The 25,663-nt window shown below is 42.2% G+C and overlaps 1 protein-coding gene across 1 annotated transcript; it reads left to right on the forward strand.

Moving 5' to 3' along the window:
• Positions 1-5,713: 5,713 nt before the first annotated feature.
• RIOK1 (RIO kinase 1) lies at positions 5,714-25,591 on the forward strand. The gene is made up of 17 exons (XM_080379965.1): positions 5,714-8,517; positions 9,553-9,757; positions 11,851-11,941; positions 13,052-13,121; positions 13,856-13,898; positions 14,600-14,692; positions 15,701-15,813; positions 15,935-16,015; positions 16,573-16,659; positions 17,194-17,331; positions 17,920-18,023; positions 19,741-19,847; positions 20,961-21,026; positions 22,190-22,309; positions 22,654-22,707; positions 23,760-23,900; positions 25,374-25,591. The coding sequence occupies exons 1-17, from the start codon at positions 8,447-8,449 to the stop codon at positions 25,482-25,484; spliced, it is 1,695 nt and encodes a 564-aa protein (XP_080236091.1). The 5' UTR covers positions 5,714-8,446; the 3' UTR covers positions 25,485-25,591.
• The last annotated feature ends 72 nt before the right edge of the window (positions 25,592-25,663 follow it).

Below are 25,663 nucleotides of genomic sequence, written 5' to 3' on the forward strand. Positions count from 1 at the left end.
AGTATCTTCTTGGTCAGAACTCCCAGCTTGAGTCAGTGGAAATTCATCCCGAGAAGGGAAGAGGAACTGCTGCACATGGCAACTAGGAACTCTATCTGTTATAAATACTTAGGATGCTTACACTGTTTTATCAGTCTGAGTTATACCTTAGCTGTCTGTGATTCTCTGACTCTTACCTCTTTTTCCATCTGGCAGTTTCAAGCTGCAGGATGCGGTTTTGTTCTTGGTCTTTCACTCTCTGTTGCTGCAGCTTTTGGTTCTCTCTTCTGAACTCAGCAATCTGCTGTTGCATTTTCTTAATCTTAGCTTGTTCATTTTAAAATTCTGCTTGCAGGATTTTAAGCTGAGCAACCAGCTTCCATTACATTTGGATTGCAGCTGTTGACCTTCCGCCAATCTGCCATCCCTTTCTCCCCTGGAATTTTGTTTGCAAGGATAGGAGCCATTTCTGTGTGCTCTCCTTTTCCTCCCTTAGCACACACAAGGCTGAAGTTACAGTCTTGGCCTCATGTTTCTGGGTTTTTTTGTTGGTTTTTTTTTTTTTTTTTCTGAGATGCTGCAGTTCCTGTATCTTTTTGTCTTTCTTCCATATGGTATGATCCATCTCCAAGCACTGTCTACTAAACCTGGTCCAGTTCCTCATGCTTTATTTGAAGGATATAATATGCAGATTTAAGTTCTTTTACATGCATCAAAAGGGTTTTTTTTTAGTCTCAGCATCCTCGGGACATTTTATAGCACTGGATAAAGCTTGCTGTGTGACCATCAGCCAGCTGCTTGCTTATTTTTCTCCTTTGTGAGTTTGCCTTTTGCTTCACTCAGTCTTCAATATCCTTCTTTAACTTGTTTATGTTTTCTTCCAAATGCTGGTGCTGGATATTTTTTTGTTTTTAACTCTTTAAAATCGGTCTTCAGAGAAGTGATTTCATAGTAAGAACCGGTAATCTTTTGGCTGTTTGGCTGTTTCTTCTGATTCCACTTCATCCTCCTAGCCACATCATTTAGACCTAAAGTCCCTTCATTAAGCAGCAGTCTTCTCCTGTCTTTAATCTTTTCAAAAACATATCGTCACACTGCAGATCCATGATTTGTGTTTGTTTTTGCTGAGCCTGCTCTAGCTCCTTGATGACCCCACTAAATTTTGTAACTGTCTCAAAAAATGATTTTTCCAAATGGAAATTGGAATATTTTGTTCCACACATCTCTGGGAATGCTTCAGAAGGACCTGGACAGGGGCTTCCTGTTCTGTGAGTAGAGAGAATCCCTTTATTGCTTCTGTCTCCTTGCTTTTAGTCTTCCTTGGGAGCAAGTGATATCTCAGAATGCTGGAATAAAGGGTCCTTACCAGCTTTCAGAATTTCCTAGAGGGACAACCACATTCTCTCATCAACTAATTAGAAAAATGAGACATGTCACATGGCTTCACAGTAATCTATTCAGAGAAGGCAGAAAGGCAACTGAAGATAAATTTGAGTAAGCTTCACCCATACTGTTACAGTACTCTTAGATTGTGTCATTCTGTTATTGCAAAATAGGACGTGACACCCTCTGTTCAATTTATGCAAACTTTTTTCACTAAGTTCAGTGGAAATTTTCCATCTGTGAAAGTAAGTCAATGTGGGCCAGTGTTACAAAATTACGAAAATGAAGGAGCCCGCCCTTCTACAAGGCCTACAGTCCTTGCACCTGCGTCAAGCTCCAGTGGAGTGAAAAGTCTAAAGAGTGTACTGTCAGATTTTAGCCTACTTGCAGTAGTCTCTGATTTTAAAGCAAGAATTAAAAAAACACCAAGAAATCAAAATTAGAATATTGGCTAACCTGCTTGATTGTAGAAAATGGAGAAAGAGAAATGTTTACATTAAAGCAATAAGAAAAAAAGTCTTCCTGTGCTCTATGCATTGCTCTATTTCCTGAATTTTGAGAAGGCTGATAAAAGGGAGATTTTACTCACTGAAGACAAAGGTAGAAGGCAAAAAAAATGTTTGTAATATTACTGAATTAGTATGTTGGAAAGAGTGAGACTGTGAGAATATCCTATAATAATTTATGTAATAGGCCATACAATTTTTTTTTAATTGAATTTCCTAGGTACTATAATAAAATTCAAACAGGGGTAGGGTTTAATCCACCATTGTTAAAAGTTTGGTTTTATTTATTTTTTTCTTACACTATCTGTAACTGAAAAATACAGAAAACTATAAATAAGAAAAATCATCTCAGATTCTGGTGGAAACTCTCAGTATTTCCTCTTTTGTCATACTGTATTACACTCTTTGTACCTTTTTTCACTTCTCTGTTTGACTGTATCAGGCCTGGCATATACGCTGTGCTCTCATGGAAAGAATCAGATTAAATATACTGTTGCTCTCTCTCCAGTTCTTTGGAGGCTCTATCTGTTTTCCAGTGGCTGCCTACCTAAAGTGTGTAATTTGTAACCTGTAATAATCTGAAATCTGTAAGAAATGTAATTAAACATAATTCAATTAAAAATTAATTAAAATTAAAAAAAATAATTACTTATAATCTGAATGGAAACTTTAATGAAAATGCATTGCCCCCTACATTCATTACTCAGTCAATTCAAGGCACAACTCCAGCACCTTGCATTTGTTATTCTTAACATTTCTCTTTTATATTATATATCTGGGAGGCCCTGCACTTACATCTAAAATATTGCAATATACATATTATTTAAAGCACTTACTAGCTTTATCAGAGAAGGGTTTTTTTGTCATTCAAGCCTCTGTTCAAGCAGCATGAAGTCTTACCATGACTTCTTCTGGACTGGGAGTTTTGTTAGCTAAGTTCAAATTATCTTCTCCAGAAAACTGTTTCTCAGCACCAAAACCTGAATATATCTTGAACAGAGAGACATGGGGTCGAGTGATAAAATAAGACACATCTTTTATGGAGGATTCTTTGATAATGTCAGTCCAGCAGGTAATCCTCCGTTTCTACAAATGGCTCTTCATGAGGAACTACAAGGGACTTAACTGGTAATTGTTCTGGAAATGAAACCTCCCCCAGATTCCTGCAATTCCTTTTTGATAGTGTTTTCTTCTCACCAGCCCAGCATTCTCCTTTGATGGTTCTTCTTTGCCTATGGATTCCTCCTCCGGGGAAAATGCCATGTCCTCACCCGAAGACTCCTTCCAGTTGGCTGTGCAGAAAGGTGTGTTGCTTCTATTATGGCAAGTGTTTCTATGACTTAGTGACTGTTGTTTTCTGAGAGGTATCCAGAAATTTTATATAGAATAATAAAAAAAAAAGTTACATTTTGAAACAGTGGTTTCAAAGCATATTAACGGAAATAATATAGCTGTGGAGAATTAAGTACTTTGATGGCATTTAATACATGTATTGCTTGCTGCCTCAGTGTGTATCCTTTCTGATCAGCAGCCACCTAGCCAAAACGTGATGCAACTACATGAGTGTTCACAGCAGCACTGAAGTATTGTATTTACCTACCTCTTCCATTTAAACCAATGTATTGTGTGAAGTCCAAATATAGCCTACAATACTGGAATATCAAGCATACTGCATGATATAGCAGAGATCCTGGCCTCCTACTGTTCTGCTATACAAAAAGAATCACAGTAAAGGGACTGCAAAAAGCAGAGCCGGTTTTCTCTTAATGTCCAAACCAGCATGAACAGGTTTTTTTTGGAGTCACATGGAGTTGCTCACTATTAGTCTTTGATAGAAGTCGTTGTAGTTGCAGTGAAGTCGGAGCACCTGAGCTCAGCTGAACCAGTTGAGGCTACATCTCAGGAAAAGGCCATCTGCCTTGATGGGTGAGTGTAGCTCCTCACAGCTGTTTGTCCTCTGTGTATCGTGACTGCTTACTGTGATCACGGATCAAGAAAGAGGGACTCACAGCTTGGAAGAAGGTGGAAATGCTCAGCTACTAGGGAAGTACTTTACTCTTTGTTAGACTGGCAGAATAGAAGGGGAACATATCAGCCACAGCAGCTTACTTCTAAATCTATGTATAAAGTCAGCATTTAGCACACTTAAATTTCTTCCTGTATAATCACTGTTTGGGATGTAGATGTTGTTTTCTATTTTCAGATAGGTTTTTAAGCAAATCATCTATTAAAAGTCCCCTGACCTACGCTTTGTTGCCCCCTCCTATGTGTCTCCATGCTCTGTACAGCCTCTGTTCGTGTCCTTCACTTGTGCCATGCCAGTAAGGTATAAGCAGCTGACCCCAAAGCCTAATGAAGTCTGATTTCAACAGGCTTTGCAATCAGCTTAAGGTCTGTTTGCATTGTGAACTACAAAGTACTGCCCTGGCGTACTTTGGTAGGGGAGGGAGGGGTTATAGATAAAATGTCATTATAACTTATCCCAGCACATGGCAGTTGAAATCCCTCATGTTTAGCCTCATCGACAGGAACACACTGCATGTCAGGTTTTCCAAGATGGGCTCAGAAACACAGGTTCCTTCACAAAGCTGGCAGTCAGTGTCTTTTCTTCCCTTTTGGGTTCTACATTTCGTCCTGCAAATATAAAAAGGGAATTGTTAGTGGTCCTCTCAAGCCTCTTTTCCCAGGAAGGAGCAAGACTGCAGTTCTCCCGGAGATCCTGAGTACAGTTGCTGTACCTAGTTTCCCAGTTTCAGTGTGAACCAGAATATATTCCATGTCATACGTAACATGGAGTCTTAAGTACAGACATAGTGCATCTCCGAGTGTGAGCAAACACTGCGACTCTTCATCTTCAGCAAGGATAATGACATATAGCCACAGGCAGTGTAAAGGAGGCAATAGTTTTCCAAGGACCATCCTGTATGAGAATGAACATGGAGCTACAGTGGTCCAAGCGGATTACCTAGGCTGGCAGAAGTTTATACTCCCAGGGAGCAAGGGTGCTGACGGATAAACCTCTGACACCTCTTTTCACATGCTCTCTCACATGGTGGCTGGCAGATGGGACTGTGATGCTGCTCTCCCCCTTCCCTCCTGCTGACTTTGTGGTGGTCAGTAAGGAGTGGAGAGCCTGAAGTCCCTATTTTCCTTCAATGTGAACCTGCAAGGGAACACTAAAAATAAGTTCCCTCTTCAGAAAGATTGGAGGCAGAGGACAGTATCTTCATAGTGTTCCACTGAGGTGGAAGAACTAGTCTTTGATTGCCTGACTCCATCTTTCAGATCAGTTCATTATATTTGCCTGATGTGGTCTATCTAGATAATTATCTGAGCCTTCTCTCCTCTTGTGGTGGGGTGACGCTGGCTGGATGCCAGGTGCCCACTGGAGCCGCTCTGTCACTGCCCTCCCCAGCTGCAACGGGGGAGAGAAAATGTAACCAAAGGCTCGTGGGTCGGGATAAGGACAGGGAGATCCCTCTGCAGTTACTGTCACGGGCAGAGCAGACTCGGCTCGGGGAAATTAGTTTAGTTTATTACCAATCACATCAGAGTAGAGTAATGAGAAATAAAAATAAATACTTAAAAACACCTTCCCCCCACCCCTTGCTTCTTCCTGAACTTAACGTTACTCCCGATTTCTGTCCCCCCTCCCCGCCAGCGGCGCAGGGGACGGGGCATGGGGGCTGTGGTCAGTCCATCACAGCTGTCCCTGCTGCTCCTGCCCCTCGGGGGGCTCCTCACCCCCTGCCCCTGCCCCGGCGTGGGGTCCCCACGGGCTGCGGGGGGGGATCTGCTCCCCCGGGGGCTCCCCGGGCTGGGGGCACAGCCTGCCCGGCCGGGGGCTTCACCATGGGCTGCCGGGGAACCTCTGCTCCAGCGCCTGGAGCCCCCCTGCCTCCTCCTGCCCTGGCCTGGGGGGCTGCAGGGCGGTCGCTCTCACAGTCTCACTCCTCTCTCCAGCTGCAGTTGCGTAGAATTTTCCCCCCTTAAATATGTTGTCCCAGAGATGCTACCACCATCGCTGATGGGCTCAGCCTTGGCCAGCTGCAGATCTTGGAGCTGGCTGGCATGGGCTTTATTGGACATGGGGGAAGCTTCTGGTAGCTTCTCACAGAACCCATCCCTGTAGTCCCCGCACTAAGAAAGCCTTGCCATGCAAACCCAATAGACCTCTTTAAATGCCTTCTAGATACTGTTACATTTATCTTCATGTCTTGTTGAGTGAACACAAGAAATATTACCGTCTCCACTTCAGAAATGAGGAATTGCCACCCTGAAACTTGTATGAAGGGAATCACCCAAGGCCACGCTCAGTTCAGCCTGTGATAAGAGCTGGACTGAGTTCAGAGCAAGCTTAGCTCTTCTTAGCATAGGAGATTTTCCTTCTGAAAGTATCACCATTGCATAATGGACTGTTTCACTTAACCCTGTTGCAGATGAATTATTTGTGGAACAATTTGTGCGTGTTTCCAAATGAGTGCTTAAAGCCTGGGAAAAAAAAGCAGGCTGCAGGCTGTGGCTGTAGAGGAAGTATGTGGAAGCCTGGAGTAAAGAGGGAATAAAAATGAACATGGAAATCCTCTGGCAGTGTTGTGTTTCAAACAATAAATGTTGTCATTACAATAAATGGGTATATTTACTTAAGAGCACAATAATTTATTAGTGAAATAAACCTGTAGGATAGTGCATTCTCTGCAGCTTCACCCACATGGATTAAGAGTCCTCCAACAGCTGCTTCTAGGAGAAAGATCAGTAAACAGGTGATCTTAATCCAGTTTCTGTTGCAAGTGGCTGTATGTTAGGGAAAAAAGAGCACAGAGCATGCCTGCACAAGGACACATCTCACCTCCCAAAACTGGTGGCTACCCAGATCAGGCAGCAACTGGAACTAAGCTAGATGACCATGTGTCTTGGTCTGTGACAGGGCCACTGACTCAAGTCCTGGCTGTCCCCAAACCAGAAGTGAACCCTGTGCTGCTGCAGCACTCGTTTTGCAGCTAAGAGCACCATATGAGGCGTTGCACTGGCTTCCAGAGAGGATGCTTGGCCCCCGAGTCCCTTAGCACACAGGCTCCCATTTTTGTTGGTGTTTGTATAATGTCTAGCACAACGAAGCATGGTGGGATTTTCCAGGTAACACAAGATAATAAGAAATAAGAGGGCAGTTTGTTTTCATGTGGAACCTACCTTTCCTCTTCTAGACCTCCCCGGTGACACAGAGGGGAGATGGTTTGGGTACCACAGAGGCTAAGCAGCGTGTGGGCCTCCAGCCACGCTCCCTCCCTGCTCTGCTGGAGCCACCTGGGCTGGAGCAGTGCCGTGGTGCCTCTGCACGCAGGTCTGGTAGGCTTGTCCGCCGGTTTCCCACATTTCTGAAGCTCGAACTTTACTTCAGACTGTTATTGTCTGCCTTACCAGCTGGCACTTCGCTATGGAGGGAGGGTATTTGACACAAGATTCCCTCTTCTATGCAAAAGGAGGAGGCAGGGGTGTTTAGGTCCCAGGTGCAGCAGGGTCAGAAGCTTCAGTGGCAGAGCTTGAAGACAGTCTGAAGTAAAGTTGGAGCTTTAGAAATGTTGGACGCTGGGTTGTAGCTTTGCACAGTTGGAGTCTCTCAATGGGTTAGCTTTACAGAAGCATCGGGGGCGGAAACGACATCTGTTGCATTCATTCTTTTTTAAAGGCTTCTCAGTGCAAGCATCCCTGTTTTCTGCACAATCGTAGATTTTTGATAGCCTTGACATATACCATTTGGATAATGGGAAAACATCTACCAAACACCTGCATTCTAAAATGTTACTGTTATGTACCAGATAGCAAGAGTGCAGCAGTCACTTTTATTTCCTTAATTCTACATTACATTGGTATATAAACAGATCAGTAGGTTGTTCAGTGCAAGGAGTGCTACAGTGACCTAAGATGCTTCCAGCAAGGCTTGAAGTGGCGGAATTCCTTTGGTTTCAAGTGGAGCTTTATTTTAAGAAAGCCTGGAACATCTCAGAGTATGTTAAATAAAACTCTATTGATCTGTTACAGACAGTGCAGATCATTACTAATGTTTTAAGGAAAACGACCATGAATCTGTGGCGTAACTGGTCATTCCCAGCCAAGAGAAGAGGCCCTGGCGGTGCCGTATTTTTAATGCTGCGTTATTGCATATTATACAGATGTGCCACAGGGGAGCACGTACTTAGGAGCGGCTGCTTCGAGAGGCCCCCGCCGGTTAACCGGCAGCGGGCGCCCCGGCTCCGCGGGTCAGAACAGGGGGTGCAGCCGACAAGCACGGAGCTCCCCTCGGTTATAAACGCTCCCGCAGCCGTTAGAGATACGCCGCCCGTAAGCAGCGAGAGCTGCCCGAGCCCCCCAACCTGCACCGGGCCGCCCCCGGGAGCGCGCACCAGAATCCCCGCGGCGGCGGCGCGGGAGCGCGCCTCAGCGGCTCCGCAGCGCTTCTGACGTCAGGCGCTCACAGCCAATCCCCGCGCAAGAACCCGAGGCGGGGGCTTGTCCCGGGTCCCGCCCACTCTCTCTGCTTTTGGTCCCTCAGCCAGCGCCGTAGTGGGCAGCCCGCCGCCATGGATTACCGGGCGGTGGCCATGCGCCAGGCCGTGCCCGGGCAGTTTGATGATGCCGACTGCTCCGATGGGTAGGTAGGCGGCGAGGGGCCGGGTGTGGGCCGCGGGGCGGGGGGTGTGCCGGGCCTGTCGTGGCGCCATGCGGCACCGGCGTGAAGCGAGGCCGGGCGGGCTCGGCGCGGTGAGGTGCCCGGCGCGGTGAGGTGCCCGGGCCGTGAGAACCTGTGAGGCGAGGCCCTGAGCGCTCTCCCAGCTTTCCTCAGCGGCTGGTGGTCGCTGCCGGGGCGGGCGGGGGAGCCGGCAGGCCGGGGCGGGCGAGCAGTGCTACCGCGGTGTCGCCGGGTGGTGACTGGGCCTGTGAAACCGCGTAGCAGGACCGTGAGTTGCTCAGGCCAGCAAATCGCTGCGATTCGGTTTGGAATTACAGCGCGTTTTCTGTTGGACTGAAAGCCTGGAGCTTTTTATATTTATTGGGAAGTGACTAAGTTACAGGCTTGTGTTAGGAGTTCAGGCCATTTTCTTTCCAGTTTACGATTCATTTAATTAAATCTCAAATGCTGGCAGAGAATCAGCTTTGGGGCGTGTTGTGGCAGAAAGCCACGACATCCTGCAGGCACTAAGATGTGGCTAAGTCAAAAGGGTGCATTTTTCCCACAAATTCTTTTTTAGGCCTAACTTTTTTTATGTAAATTGCACTGGTGCCCAGAGTTACCAGCAGGTTGGCTGTCTGTCTCCAGTGGGGTTTTGTGTAATACTTGTCAGGTGGAAATCTGCCGTGGCAGCAAGCAGAACGTTTTGTCTCTGGTGAAGGAGCTGGTTGGCCTGATCCGGTGTGTTTATCAGATTGGAGTCAGAGGGATCCAAATAAGTGTAACTTCAGAACAAGTTAGAAGGCAGCGCTGAGGTGTAGTTTTAATTTAATTTAAATGTAGTCCATCCTTTAAAGGCAATGCCATCCTCATATATGCTTGCCTAAACACAGGTGAAGTGAGAAACATCTCATGGAGAGCTAACCTTGTGAAAGGATTTGTTGGGATAAATGTATTGAATTTTTTGTGACTGTAGCAATCATCTGTAGTTATATAAACCTCTGTATTTATTTGAAGTGAACTTACACAAGACACAGAAACAGCTATAGAAGGTGAGGTGACTGAGAACTGCCAGTTATGCATGTGCGAAGAAGTTAACACTGAGGAAGGAGATGGTGATGATGACAATGATGATGAAGAGGAAGATGAAGACTGGGATTGGGATGATGAGGTGGGAAGACTCATGAAGCGCCACAGTGCTGCTGGTGGGTGCAATCCACAGGTATGTTGGAATGCTATTTTGTAAGCACCAAGAGTGCCCAAGAGCAAATGGGGCTAACCTGAAGGCTTTGTTCGTTGTTAGTATTATGTTGAGCATAAATGCAAATGGACATTTCTCCTTGAGAGAATCCCCTTCCTTTGAGTCTCTTCCTCTGCCATGCCATATGCATATGTATGTTGTAGCCAGAGCTCTGCTTGTTTTCCTTGTCTCAAACCCTTTCACTGGATTCTCTTTGTCAATGCACTTTTCCTTCTGTTTGTTACCTTCCTCAACTTTTCTTTGCCCACCCCAGTCTCTACTGATGTTGCTTACTTCTTGGTATTTGTCCTCTGTGTTTTGAGCATCATCCCCATCCTTTAAGACTGTACCTGCTTGTCACACCCAGGGTGAAGCAGGTTATGTTTTGGACTTAATAGTGAGGGAGGCAAAAGAAAGCATGGGAGGTGGGTGAGGTGCTAGAAGTGGATTAATTTAGAGTGTATGCTATTGACACAGAAGCTCTGGCATTCTGCAGAATGAAAAGCACATGTGATGTGAGAGCTGGCATCATTAGAATCATAGAATCATTTAGGTTGGAAGAGACCTTTAAGATCATTGAGTGAACCCAGGACTTCCAAGTCCACCACTAAACCGTGTCCCAGCACCTCATCGGTGTGTTTTTTAAACGCCTCCAGGGACAGTGATTCCACTGTCCCTCTGAACAACCGGTTCCAGTGCTTGACCACCCTTTCAGTAAAGAAATTTTTCGTAATATCCAAGCTAAACCTTGCCTGGTATAACCTGAGGCTCTTTCCTCTCATCCTGTTGCTTGTTACCTGGGAGAAGAGACCAACAACCACCTGCCTACAGCCTCCTTTCAGGCAGTTGTAGAGAGCAGTAAGGTCCACCCTGAGCCTCCTCGTCTCCAGACTAAACATCCGCAGTCCCCCCAGCTGGTTTTTATAAGACTTGTGCTCCAGACCCTTCACCAGCTCCGTTGCCCATCTCTGGACACGCTCCAGCATCTCAATGTCTTGTAGTGAGGAGGCCAAAACCGAACACAATATTCAAGGTGCAGCCTCACCAGTGCCGAGTACAGGGGGATGATTGCTTCCCTTGTCCTGCTGGCCACACTGTTTGGATACAAGCCAGGATGCTGCTGGCCTCCTTGGCCACCTGGGCACACTCCGGCTCATGCCCAGCCGCCTGTCAGCCAGCACCCCCAGGCCCTTTCCCACCAGGCGGCTTTCAGCCACTCTGCCCCAGCGCTGTGTGGGGCTGGTGTGACCCACGTGCAGGACCCAGCACTGAGCCTGGTTGAACCTCACACCACTGGCCTCGGCCCATCGGTCCAGCCTGCCCAGATCCCTCTGCAGAGCCTCCTGCCCTCCAGCAGATCAACACTTCCCCCAAGCTTGGTGTTGTCTGCAAACTACTCAGGGTTCACTCAATCCCCTCATCCACATTGTCAGTAAAGATATTAAACAGGACTGGCCCTGACAGTGAGCCCTGGGGAACACTTATCTTCTTACCTTCAACTTGGACACTGGAGGTTCAACACCTGTTTTCTTACTGATACCAATGTAACAGAATAGTTGAGATAAATTAGTAGTGCTGATTATCATCTATCATGTCCTACTCACAGCACTTGTCCTAATTTATTCTTGCCTTTAGTTAGAGGTTATGCTGTCCAGTGTTGGTGAAATCATATTCAGATATTGTGTTTGGAGAAGTCTAGCTTTAAGAAAAGATAGCATCTTGGAAAGTTTTCTCTGTTCATTACGTTCTCATTTCTCTCCTTGTTTCTGTCTGCTATGTCCCTTCCTTTTACAGATAGAAAAGTGTTAATGTGAGAGACTTGCAGTTCTGTTCCCAGATGGAGAAGAACCTTGAACTCGGACACTTTTTGGAATTTTAACTGATGCCTCGCCTGTATTTTCTTTCTTGAATCGAGTAGAATCTGATGTTAATCCGTATCCATTTCCTCACCCTTTATGGTTTTCTTTTTATGGCTCTAGGCATAGGCGTTTGAGCTGACTTTTCAAATGATACTGTCTTTATTTCAGAGGGCTATTTAGAGAAGGCAACTTACATTAACAAATCCTTTGTTTCAGGCAAATAGACAGACCCCTAGTTGCTATTCAGCAAAAATGTCTACTCCTACAGACAAGGCTTTAAGGAAATTTGAACATAAAATTAATTTAGGTGAGTATAATTGCATTGTGTTCTTTTATGAAAACAGATACCACTCTGACATTCTCAGACTAATTCTGCTTACTTTAAGCTTAAACTCATTGAAATTAAGTGAGTTAACCACTGCCAGACAGATTAAAAAATGTTTTTTGTGTATTTGAAGTTGCCTTTAATCTCCATTAACCAGCTGTCATACACCTTTCTCTCCTCCTTAAGAGCTATAGGGCTGTTTGATTGTTTTGTTTTCTTTTATTCTTCCTCTTTGACTTCTTCAGACCACACAAATTTAAAATATTTTTCCTTGCTCCTTTGTAGTAGCAAGCTGTTTGGCTGGAAGGCAGGTGTCAACTCTGCTGTGATGATGTTGGTCACTCTCAAAGCTGCTACCACAGCTAAATTTCCTAGACAGCTGCCATCCCCTGTAGTATTAGGGTGGTACACTGTGCCACAGTTACCTCACCGAGGCACAGTTGATGTGTGATGAGTGAAGAGGCTGCTGTCCTTGTTGATGTGGTTTGATGTTTACTGTGTGATGGAAATGGCTGCTCAGCTCAGCCTGTTAGGGCTAGAGGTAGCTGTGATGGGGGCCTTTTGACAGAGTAGTAAAAGAGGTGGTGTTTTCCTTTATAACGAAAAGGTTCTAAAATGAAGATTGAATAGTGGCACATACGTAGCCAAATAAGCAGCTGCTATACATTTAGCAATTAATCAAAGACAATTTAAAATACATTTTGGGGAGAGAATCATGGAGGCTGTTGCTTATTGTGGTCAGAAAAATGGCATTCCATTGTGATAAGAGAAGGGCAGACAAATTTAATGGTGAGACATTGTCCAAAAGGCATTACTTCTGGATGGTGTTACATCTCCAAGTCTGTGAGACTGTCTCGCTCACATGTGTTATTTCCTGACAGTCCTACGGTGGGTGACATGCAGACAGAGCGGAGAGCTGTGTTAACTCTGGTATATAGCTAAGCTTCTGTGCTTGCTAACGGAGACCTCTGCCTGTGTTGTAACATTGTGTTGTGGCCTATCGACTGGCAGCAGAATTGAAGGGGCAGTTTTGAACTTGGAAAACTTCTTCGGTTTTGGTTTTTTTTTCATTTCTTCTTACGTGTTTTTCAGATAAGCTAAATTTTGATGACTCTGTTATAAACAGAGTCACGGAAAAGTCTAGACAGAAGGAAGCAGACATGTGAGTATTGCTCATGGTTCTATTCTCATTTATATAATTTGGACCCAGAAGAGTTGTTCTTATTTCCTACTGTGATCCTGAGTTTTGAATAAATTTATTAAGAAACCCAAAATTTGTATATAGTCTGCATGCAGGCTGGCATTTGGTCTTAAACCTTTTGGTTTCCAGATCAGTTGCCTAAATCATTCCAACTGATTCTTCTGTCACTGCTGCTGGTAGCACATCTGATTGTATTGGTGTAGTAAGACAGAAGTGACTGGTATCATTCCACTAAAAAAGACTATGTTATCTCTGATACTCTTTTTTTTTTTTTTTTTTTTTTTTTTTTTTTTCTCCTTCCCCTCTAAACGGAGGTCCTTAAGCAGTTGGACTAAAAAGGTATTGGAAGCCTTTTGAAGGTTCCTCCCGATGATTTGGTGAGGGAAATGTACTTTTTTTTTTTCTTTCAGATTTTTTTAAAGCCTGCAGCTTGTAACCCTAAATTGTTAAGACAGATACCATTTTCTCCTGAATGAGCATAATTCAGTGAAGACGAGGTGTCTGATATTTAGGATTTTTTGTTTGCTTTTTTTTTTTTCCCTTGCCCACAGGAGAAACCTTTATTTTTTTGTATGAACTGAAAGCCTTACTTCCTGAGGCTGGCATCTTATCTTTGATACATAGTGTCATGTTTTACTCTGTCAAAGTATTGGCTCTGTATGTGGGTTGTGTAATTTTATCTTCACTTCTGCTAGGTACCGAGTCAAAGACAAGTCAGACAGAGCAACAGTAGAACAGGTAAGTCCTTAGTTCATCAAATTTCTTTAACTGGAACAAATAATGTGAAATTTTGGAATCAGTGGTAAAAGAGATACTGTAGGAACAAAGTTTTGCCTTAGAATTGTTCCCCTTGTTATCCTGAAGAGACCTGTTGTCCCTTCATACTTCTTTCTTTTATGAAGGTTGTACTTGCTTCCACAGATGCTTTCGAGCTCAATTTTGTGCTTAGCATTGTGATTTGATCATATATGCAATGCAAAATTCCATCTTAAGTTTTTACTAAATTCCGAAGAACAACAAAAAAGTTGGGTTTGCTTTTTTCCTATTTTTCTTCTTTAGCAAGACTGAACTATTACTGGCCCAGGGCCACATAGAGCTATCACAGCTGAAACAGAGCAGCTATCTCAAGAGAAACCTTATTTTAACACATTAATACAACTGCGGGTGGGAAATCATTCTCTTGCATCTCTTCTAGTGCTAGCTCAAGGACATATGCTTAGTTTAAAAAAAGAAAGTAATCATGCTGAAAGAAAAAGTGAAGTATTGTTCTAGAAGCATCACCAAATTCTGAGTGGTTGCTGTTTGGATTGTGATTTGATTTTTAAGAATAGTCTGATGCTGTGGGTCTTTTAATATGGTTACTAAGGCTGGACTGTATTCTTAGGTTTTGTCCTCTTCAAAAACAGCAATTTTGCTGACTTTTCTGTATTAAATTTCAGGTGTTGGATCCAAGGACCCGAATGATTTTGTTCAAGATGCTAAGTAGAGGTGTCATATCAGAAATCAATGGCTGCATTAGCACAGGGAAAGAAGTAAGTTTTACTACAAATGACGTAATAGTCTCTTTCTCAGCAAGTTAGGTGGAAGCTTATGGTGCTCAGAAGATATATCGAAGTACTTGGGTTTAGTATTATTTTTTTTTTTTGTGTTGTGTGTGTGTTACTTGATCGGTAGGAAGTTATCTTAAGATAAAAAGCAATTTATGTTAAAGGAAACAAGTTTCCCCAAGTATGTAAGATTTCTCAGAATACTTGTATGTTATATTAAAGTTGTGGATCATGTTAATTGTATGTTACAACTGAAATCTTTGGAAGCAGTATGTGTACGGGCAATATTAAACAGTACCTCAAAAACCCCATACAAACCCAGGTAATTCTTTATGCAAGACGCTCCTGCATGCAGATCAGACCAGCTCCACGTGTCAGTGGACATGGGATTATCTAAATGGTGTAACAAAATTCTGTTTAGAATACTATTAAATCTTATTGGCTTTTATAAAACTGACATGTTTGTGTGCTGCTGTTCTCAAGTAATATTGCAGATAATTAAAACCAAACCACAAATTTCCAAGTAAATTAATAAATTAGTTTTAGAATGCCTACTCACCTAGGCTGATCAGGTTTGCTTCTGAGTCCTTGAATGCTGATTAAAGGCATACTTCCACCCTGCATAGAAGTGTCAGTGTGAGATATTTGGGTCATGCTTTAGGGCCTAAACAGTGCAGAGGCTCAAATTAACCCTTCACACAAGGGCTTGTTTCAGTCTCGGAAATGTGGATGAGTCAGAGCTTTCTTCTGCATTGGGGGTTTTTGTCCTGTGTGCGCTGTCACACCCCTGCCCAGTCTCATGTGCTTCCCATCAGTTGCCTCTGGTAGAAAAAAGATTGCTCTTGTGTGCAGACTTACTCAGCTGGGTGCCACATAGGGCCTGGGGTGAGATCAGATCTTTTCCAGGTGTCATAAAAAGAAGAAGGGAGAAGGTTATGTTGATTTTAAAGAGTTTTTCTTTAATGTTGTTTCTTCCCTTTTATAATCGGATAGGCTAATGTATATCATGCCAGTACTGCGAATGGAGAGAACAGAGCAATAAAGATTTACAAAACCTCTATTCTGATGTTTAAAGATCGGGATAAATATGTGAGTGGTGAATTCAGGTGAGTTTGGCTTCTGCCTGTTTTACTGGGATAGAGGGCTTGTGTGAAAGGTGGTAAAATCACTGGTGCTAATACTGCATTGATTGGCTCAGAATCCTTGTTGTCTTTTATTTCTTTTAAGATTTCGTCATGGATATTGCAAAGGCAACCCAAGAAAAATGGTGAAGACATGGGCTGAAAAAGAAATGAGGAATTTAATAAGGTGATTCTTCCAGTTTTTATTTCAGCTCGCAAAGGTAACTGAAACGTTTAAGTTTATAGGAGGTACTCTCCTATTGCTAGAGTGTGGCTACCGCTACCTTTTAGGGTCTCTGGAGTATTCAGGCAAGTGTCTTAAGCTTCCCTGTGGGAGAGAAAAGAAAGAGGAGGGAGGAATAAAGATACTCTTCTGTCTTGCTGCTCGTGCTCTAAGCTCTTCAATGTCTGAACTCTGTCTGACATAAGTGAAAAGTGAGGAAAAGCTACAAAGAGCTGCTGCTGAGTAACAGCACACTGTGTGATACAGGTTAATCCTAGGATTAACCTGAACTGTGTAAAGATTTTTTTTGTCCAACACAGGAATGCTTAGAGAATAGAGCCAGAATGGTTGTGGCTTTTTATATTCATTTCCTGGTGGTTATTCACAAGTGAGAGTTTCCAGAATAGAGGAGCTTTTAATTGTGTATTACGTTTAAAGCAACAAAGCTTCTATAGCCACCAGTGCACTGCAAATATTAGAGTTTGGTTTTATTTTTTTGTGGCTTTGTTCCTGTGTTACAGGTTGAATACAGCCCAGATACCTTGCCCTGAGCCAATTATGCTAAGAAGTCATGTGCTTGTCATGGGCTTTATTGGTAAAGGTGATAGGTAAGTATCCTTAGAAAATAAAATATTTTTTATTAGCTTTCCACAAAAGTTTATTAAAAACAAACCAACCAACCCTCTGAATTTACCTACTATTACTTTTGGCCTGTAAAATTAACATGTTACTTCTACATGTGCATGTGACCTGTAGAATACCCAGATATTTGCTGGCTACTACTGCAGGCAGTCTGCATGATTCTGAAGCCTCAGTTGTGTGCTTAACCAGAGATTAAGGCAGGAAAGGCTTGCTGATCATACATGAAGATAGCTCATCATTTTGTAGTACACAATGTAGCATGTGTATTAAAGTAGCATGGTCCAAATTAGCTCTTGTTGGAAACGGAGCTCCAGAATCATTGGCAAGCATATACTAAGCTTTGTTGCCCTTCATGCTGGCTCCATGCACTTAGCTGCTTGTGCTGTCTTGCTTGAAACACTTAATGAGCAGAAGGATCAGGTACAGCAATTAAAGAATTTGCAACTGGTATGAAGAAGGAAAACGTACTCACTTTCTGTTGTTTGTGTTGTAATTTCAAGGCCCGCTCCTCTGCTGAAGAATACTCAGTTATCAGACTCTAAAGTCAGGGAGTTGTACCTGCAAATCATCCAGTACATGAGAAGAATATACCAAGATGCCAGACTTGTTCACGCAGATCTCAGTGAATTTAATATGCTGTATGTTTTTAAACTTTGTTCTGAATTATGACATCTAAAATGTGTGCATTGACAACCTCTTTGTGAGAGTACTAATATACCTTTAAGGGGAGGTGGGGTATTCTTTGTGATTGACTTTTGTGACTTCTTTAATTACTTATGCAGCTTTTAACTCAGATCTGAGCTTTCTCTGTTTAAAAAAAAAAAACAAACAAAAAAACCAAAAAACCAACACCAAAAAAAACAACCAACCACCCAAAGGGAAAAAAAGAACCCCTACAAAACCCCCTGAACAAAAATCCCTCACTAACAAACAAAAAAAACCCAACTAGAGAAAAATGAGTAAGGTTTTTTTTTTTTTCTCCCCCACCCATAACACTGCATTTTGTGTTCACAAGAAGACTATTTCTTGTAATAGACATTTAAGTTTAATAATACAGCTTATTTAGAGGAGGGAAGGGATTGACCCAAAAAAAAGCCACTGTGGTCCTAATATGTGAGTTGCATGCTGGAGAAATATGTTAAGGGGTTTTTTTGTTGTTGGATTTTTTTTGTTTGCCGGTTCTTGAGTTTGAAGCACACTTTGTTACCTGTTTTTTTTGCTTGCAGGTACCACAGTGGGGATGTGCACATCATTGATGTGTCTCAAGCTGTGGAGCATGACCACCCACATGCGCTGGAGTTCCTGCGAAAGGATTGTGCCAATGTTAATGGTGAGTGGGCTGCACTTCAAATCTTGTTATGATAGCTGGTTTATTTAGGAAGGTGAACTGTATTCACCTATGTTCTTTCAGGTGTAGCTAACTGTAGGAACTGTCAAACTTCCATTAAAATATTCCCTCTCCTAGGTTCTCATGGCTTCCTCAGGGAGCAGTGTACTGTGCGAAGTTCAGAAGAGCCTGTTCTGCTAGAAATCATCTGGCTGAAATAAGTCACCTGACTGAATCTTAGAGATTTAAGACGGATCTGAGATCAGTTCCAGACTGATTAGAGATCAGTCCCAGTCTGCAGCAGCACCCACCCCAGTCTTAACTTCCCTTGCTTAAAGGGCTGTACAGACATACTGATGTTTCCTTCTGTGAGTGGAATCCACATCTGGAATTCCTCAGCTGGCAAGAAATTGCTGTGTTACAAAGTTCCCTTTACTTACTTGTCCAGGTCCGCTGAGAGAATTGAGGCACAGAGTAGTTTATTAGAGATGTTATCACTTGTCATATTATTTTGATAAACAGGATACCTTTATGGTACTTTTCTCTTGAAAATTTGGTCTTCACATGTCGGGGTGTGTGTTGTGTAACACACATCTCCTGGTAGGGTGTGTTCCTCCCTGAGGACAAGAAATCTGTCATTGCAGGCTGCTTGACTGTTTTTGTTCCCCCTTTCTTTTCAGATTAATTTTTTCCTAATTTTAGAGGCTCTTGAAAGTCTGTGGAAAAAGAATCGTATGCATTTTGTTGCTTTATGTTTGTTGATACCCATTATGCTAGTTTTTCCTTGTTCTTTTTCTGTTCATGGACTTCTAATAACTCCCTTCTGGCTCAGATACTTGCACCCTTGCTCTTTTTTCATGTCTTTTGGTTTGCTCTCCCTAGATACTCTAGTACCTCAGTGAGTTGCAGTGGTTTTGGTGTGTTTTGTTAGTTTTTTGTCACTGTGACTTTCTTTGCGTAGTCCTCCTACAGAGACTGCTGAGAAACACCTTGCTGTGTGCTCTGCCCTAGCTGTGATCATTGCAAAGACTTGTGGTTCCATGGGCACAGAGAGCTGCCTCCAAACTAAACTGTTTTTGTTCTTTCTGTGATTCATTTCTCGTATTGAATGATCTTCAGAGAACTTTAGTAGGAAATGCTTATTAAGCAGCCCTCAGTGTCTTTCACTGCTGCTTTTCAGTATAGAAAAATACAGAAAAAAAGCCTCTAAATTTGGTTATACTCAAGAAACCAATTTTGAGTGTAGTATTGAGGAAAATTCTGATATGTTAACATGTCTTCCATTTTAGGTGGAGCAAAATTAGGCTGTACTGTGTTTCAGTGGTTACTTCTGTTTCTCTCTGGCAAAAGTTTGAGGTCTCCATTATTTTTTTTAAATACATTTTTCATCTTAGTCATTGCAAGTGCTACACCTGTCTTTAAATTGTTTACTTCTTAGCCCCTACTACATCAAGGCTGGCTCCTGCTGAAATTGATTTGGCTTTTATATTTACCAAGTTATTCTTCTCCTTTCAGTATTTGTTGCATCTGGAAGATGAACAGGTTTTTTTCAGATGGCCAAGAGTCATCTGATAACTAAACCAAATATGATGCAGTACATGCTGCTGAGGCTTTCCCAAGCCATCAGGGCCATTGGCTTGTGTAACTGTCACTTTAATGTCGCAGCCATATATATTACACATAATTAAAGTTTCTGTCTCTGCCCTTTGTTTTCTGGTAGACTTTTTTCAGAAGCGCAATGTTGCAGTGATGACTGTGAGGGAACTGTTTGAGTTTATTACTGATCCTTCTATCACAAGCGAGAACATTGATGATTATCTGTCTAAGGTAAGACCTCGTGGCCTTGTTGCTTGTGTAGGAAGACTTGAACGACAAAATTGGATTTACTTCAAGCCCCTTCATCTCATTTACTCTATGTCCTGCTATTGAAGGAAGGTGGTACATGACATGTTATGCTAGTGCTTCAAAAACGTATACAGGTCTTTTCCATTTATACCATTATAGGATCACAACACTTTCATTCTGTTTTGTCAACAAGTCTAAACTGTGGAAACTCAAATATCTCTTTCAGCTGCTACTAAAACCAGGATTCTTTGAACTAGTTCTTTTTTTGGCAAGGTGAAGCTCTGCAGAAATATTAACTTTGTTTGTTATAGAGAATGGGGTTAAGAGTGCAGATTTGAGCATGGTGGGCTGAGGGAGGAAGGGTAGCATTACTCCAAGGTGCACAGACTTCCTAGCCAAATACAGCAGCTGGCAGAACACATTGACTCTGGCAGGAGGTAAACTTATTCAGTGCTGCCAGCAGCACCCACGTATTTCATCTCTAGCTGCCAGTTCTCTGCTCCCAGGTTGATGTTTCTTTAAAAAGGGAGTGGTTGGTGGGAAGGTTTTTAATGCAAGAGAAATGGGATTCACATGTGCTGTGCTCATAGCGTAGATTTGGTGTTATTCCTGGTCAAGACCACCTGAGTGTGGTCCAAATACCAGTGTAGCATGTGGATTTCCAGATAGTGTATGCTTTCTGTCACGGTGGAGGTTAAATGAGTCAGAGCTGTGCTATGTGATTCCCCTTCCTTGTGCTCCTCTAGCTTGCTCAATGTGCATGAGAAGAGCCAAGTTCCAGGACTGAGCACTGCTCGCTGTATTCTTCTTGCTCTGTTATGTCCTGTAGTCATGCTGGGCCTGCCACGACTTGGTCTGGGAGGAGCAGCAAGCAGGTTTTCCCTCTGTTGACGAAGCATATCCACAGTTACAAGCACGCTTTGCAGAAACGTCACTTACCGTGAGGTGTCGCTCAAAGCGTTTCCATAGGGAAAGCTTGAGTATTTGAGAGTGACAGTGTGGAGTACAGGGAGAAACACAGATGGGAATGGTTAGTTGGATTAAGTGATGCAATTCTAAAGAGTGATAACTTTGTATTGTTTTATACTTCTTTAGGCAATGGAAATAGCATCAAAAAGAACAGAGGAGGAAAGATCCAGTCAAGATAAAGTGGATGAGGAAGTAAGTGAGGATTTTTGTTCCTGCTATGAAATTACTGTTAGTCTTGCCTCTTCTAAACAATGAAAACCGTTGTCTTTTATTTGGCAAAATGTACAGTTGATAAGCAAAACGTTGGTTTGTGATTCTGAGATGTCTTGAACTAGTTGAAGTATTAAGGGGTACCATGTGTAAAAGGTGACAGTGATAAAGTGTTAGAAAGCAAATACTTAATTTCCCAAACCAATATGTTTGCTTGTAGCTAGGCCCCTTGATGTATCTTCTAGTTCGGGTTCAGTTAATAAAAAACCTGACTGGAGGGATCTGATTATGCCAGGTGTAGCAAACCAATTACTCCTTTGCTTATAGAAGGGTACTGACCTGTAAGAGAGGTGGTTTAGTAGCATCTAAGTTCAATTTATTTCTCTTAGACTTCTCATGTGACCATGGCTAGTTTATGTCACTTCCTTCATAGAAGAGCAGAGCTGATTAAGGGCAAGCTCTGTGGAGGTGAGGGCCTCTGCTTTTTGCACAGCACTTAATCTAGCAGTTGTGGTCACAATGTGTACTGAATTTGTACTGGGGTTGAGCTGACACCATGAAAAAGAGAAGCAAAAGACTTCAGTCTGATCTGGTAGTGGCTTAAATTTGCTGGAGGACTGTTTAAAAAAGACTGCATGACAAATTTTAAGTGTATTGTTGATACTGCAGTTAGGTTTTACTGTACTATACTGCTGCAGGGACCTTTTTTGAGTTGGACTGTAGGTCGAAACAGGTATTATTACATGAAGAGATTAAGTTCTAACAGTGCATATTGATTGAATCACTTCCTGAAGGTATTGTAAACATCAATAAAAATGTATGAGAAAATCCTTAGACTACAAAACCTTAGGACTCAAACAGGTTAAGAGGAAGTTGAAAGTATTGGAGAAATTGGAAAGCGTCCTGGTGGAAGTCCTGCTAAGGAAGGAGCCTTATTAGTCATGATCTATCAGTAATGTGGAGGTTGCATGTTAAGTCTGCTCCTGAAAAAAAAAAAATACGCTGCAGTGCAAATGGTAATGGATAACTGCAGTGACCCATGAAATCCTTCATGATTATTCTCTTAAGGATGCATAATTAGGTAGGAAAAACATAATGAAACTACATGTACATTAGTAAGTCTGTGTTTGCTTTCACTCTACAAGGTGTTTAAGAAGGCTTATATACCTCGAACTTTGACTGAAGTTAAAAACTATGAGAGAGATGTAGATATAATGATGAAATTGAAAGAAGAGGATATGGCATTGAATATTCAGCAAGATAATGTGAGTAGACATGCTGAGGCACTGCAAAAGCGGAAGGAAATATGAATTCTTTCTGGAAACTGATAGTAACAAACAAAACCCGAAGCCGTGTTACCAAGACATGGAGTACTGAATATAGCGTGATACTTTAAAATTGTCTGGTTAGTACTAATGCTAACATTGTACATTTTTTCCTGGTTTTTGGGGGTTTTTTTTTGGTTGATTTGTTTGAGTTCCAGTTGGGTTTTTTTGTTTTGTTTGGGGTTTTGGCTTTTTTTTTTTTTTTAGATAATAATTTTCTGTAGGCATGAAGATTTAAGACTTGTTCTGATAATGTAACTTTTTTTCTCTCTCGCTGTGTGTAGATTCTCTATCAGACTGTGACAGGACTGAAGAAGGATTTGTCTGGCGTTCAGAAGGTGAGACGGTCTTTTTGAAGTTCTTCATTTTAGCCATTTTCAGGAGAATGCTTAAGGAATATAGAAAATGCCTCATCTTGCAACTGACACCATGAAAGAAGCCTCTTGTTTGCAGAGTGACCGTTTATCTCCAGGATGGGTCTGGCATGACAGTGTGTCTGCATTCCACATGAATTGCTTCCCCGAACTCTGGCTGATGCTGGGTTGCTTGAGAATGAAATGATAATCCTTGCTATCGCCATGATCTCTGAAGTTGAAGTGGAGAGGAGGGAAGACATTTTCCAATTATGGAGAATTAATTGATTTAAATTGTAGCACGACTACAGGTTTCGATATGTTCAGGGTAGCTTTGCTGTAATCATGTAAAGAGCAGCCCTGCAGTACAAGGCATAAGATACTATGCCTTGCCATATTTGAAGTACTAGACAGTGAAAGTCTTCCATAAAGTATGCTGGATAAGAAGTTGGGTACTGATCAGTCTGTAGCAATATAACTCAAGGCAGAAGCCCTATGTGGGTTCCCCCTCCTTCCTTTGTAAATGTTATCTAGCAGTGGTGTAGACTTTGTTTTAACATGGAAATACAAATATGGGTGGGAACAGGCTGTGGCATAGTCTCCAGGCTTATTTAAGAATAAGTGAGTTTTCCAATGTAGATATTTGTGTTTGCAATAAAGCCTACATGCAGTGCCCCCAGGGTAGATTTGGATATGATCCAAGTAGGATTAAAAATTGGCTTCCACATATGTTAGCAAATTGCTGTTTAACTTACGGAAACTAGTTTGGGAGTGCCAGTACAGCTGTGCTGTGAGCCCTGACCTAAAAGATCAGTCTCATGCATTCTGGTTTCCTTGTTTTTAGTTCTGGATTAACCTACTTTTCATTCTTTTTCTTGAGACTCAGTGGTGGCTGTAGTAAAGGAGATGGCACATAGGGTTTCTTTGCAGCAGATTCTGTTTTGATTTTGTATATATAGTGTATATAAATGTGTGTGTGTTGTCATTAGGCTTGTTTGTTTTGGTTTGATACAATTCTGTCTTGATATATCTTGCAGATTCCTGCACTTCTTGAAAAGAAGGCAGACGAGTCAGAAACAGACTCTGATGATGATGGCAGCTCAGAGGACTCGGATTCAGGCTGTAAAGAATCTGTACATCCCAAAGATAAACCTGCTGAAGTTACCATGGACAAAAAGGTCAGCTGGCCAGGAATTGTTTATTTTTCCCACCTCTGCTTATGTGACAGAAAAAAACCCCAAAACTTAGTTCTGAGTGGTTCTTGCTAGTTCTTTTCTTAAGACAAGCTATGGACTTCTCCTGTTGTGAAGGATGAGAGCAGAGAAAATGAATTTCATTATGGATGGTGTATTAATGGTGTATTTATGTAGAGGAGCATGTAACATAGCTCTCTGTAGCCTAGACAAAGCTGAAAGAGACATCTCTGCAGGGAATTCTAAGGCTGTGCAAAGCAGAATTTAGTGAAGCCTGGGCAGCTCTTTGGTGCCTCTGGCTGCTCTTCCAGGCTTTAGTGGTCAGGTTTGTGGTCATGGTCCCTGATTAACTGCCTTATGCCCAGGGAACTGAGACCACCATCTGCAGAACTGGAGATTTGGTGACAATGTTTGAGCCACAGTGGCTCTTACAGTACTTTTTAGTACAGACTGGTTAGCTTTGCTGTGGGCAAGAAAAGTAACGCTGTCATGCAAAGGGATTATGGTTTGGGTTTTTTTATAAAGTTTCATTTTTCAAACTGCAGAACAAGTATGCTCTGGTTTGGTGAGGCTTTTCTGCAAAGTATCACCCATGGGTAAGAGAGGCTTTTGGCAGCCTTTTAGGTGTTGTGCAAAAGAAGGATGAAACTTGCTAGGCTTAAGAGGTTCAAGATTTGGGGGGTTGCTTGTTAGGTGTTTTTCCTTGAAAAGGTAAGATAATACATTCCTTATCTGTCAAAAAAAATTGCAGTGCTATACTAGATACTTTCTACCAATCTAGAACTGCTGCCTTTCAGATATGAAACAGGGAAGTCTTGGTCACTTCTCATCCTTATGGATAGGTTTTCATTTGAACTTATTTTGGTCCATTTGTAAGCTAAGATTTTTGGTAATGTGTTCAGTTGCAGGCTGAACAACTGATGAGCAGCAATTACTTGCATTCCCCACCCCATTATGCTGACTTTGCATTTTCCAGTTGCGTGTAGGCTCTCCAATGTCTGGCACAAATTGCAGTGTACTGCAGTAGCGTAGCACCTTTCCTTGCCAATCCTGATGATGATCAGCTTGTTTGGAGTTACCAGCAGTTACTGGATCCCTACTTTTGCATGACACATAGAAACACATACTGTAGTAGCCCTGTGGGTAGCAGAAAACTTAGATCAGGCATCCTGTTGTAATCTTAGGTGTAAATAGCATGAGTTAAGAGTGCCTCTTATTCTCTTTCTTCAAAGGTTGCATGAATCTCAGGTTTTAACTGGTTTGAATTTTGCCTTGTCACTAGCGGTGTGCAGCTGCTAGCTTCACCCCAACCCTATACTTTGCTTCTCTTTTATTTCTTCCTCTTGATAACATGAATTTATATGGTGTGTTTAGTAACTTGTTAATGTAATGATTGATTTACCTGCTCAAAATCAAAATTCCTACCAGCTTTAAATGAGTGGTGTTTGGTCCTTACAGGAAAGGAAAAAGATGGTTAAAGAAGCCCAAAGAGAAAAGAGAAAAAACAAAATCCCAAAGCATGTGAAGAAGCGGAAAGAAAAGACTGCAAAAATGAAGAAAGGCAAATAAAATCAGCTTTGTCTTGGGGAAAGGGGATGGTTTGTTGTGGGTTATCCTAGTCACTATCTTTTTCCTTTTTCTAAAATTAAAATTCCTTTATTTATATACATACAGTATTAACTGTGAGGGTGGATTTTTTAATAACATGGTGTAATTGTTTGAACAGAGTATATGTCATGGGTTTCTCA

The sequence above is a fragment of the Falco punctatus genome (assembly GCF_963210335.1).
Source record: "Falco punctatus genome assembly, chromosome: 3".
NCBI lineage: Eukaryota > Metazoa > Chordata > Aves > Falconiformes > Falconidae > Falco > Falco punctatus.

Bases quoted from the DNA above. Each gene is read 5' to 3' on its own strand.
- RIOK1 (XM_080379965.1), top strand. From the start codon at position 8,447: ATGGATTACCGGGCGGTGGCCATGCGCCAGGCCGTGCCCGGGCAGTTT. The intron at 11,942-13,051 runs GTGAGTATAATT...CGTGTTTTTCAG, and splicing joins TGAACATAAAATTAATTTAG to ATAAGCTAAATTTTGATGAC. The intron at 15,814-15,934 runs GTGAGTTTGGCT...ATTTCTTTTAAG, and splicing joins TATGTGAGTGGTGAATTCAG to ATTTCGTCATGGATATTGCA.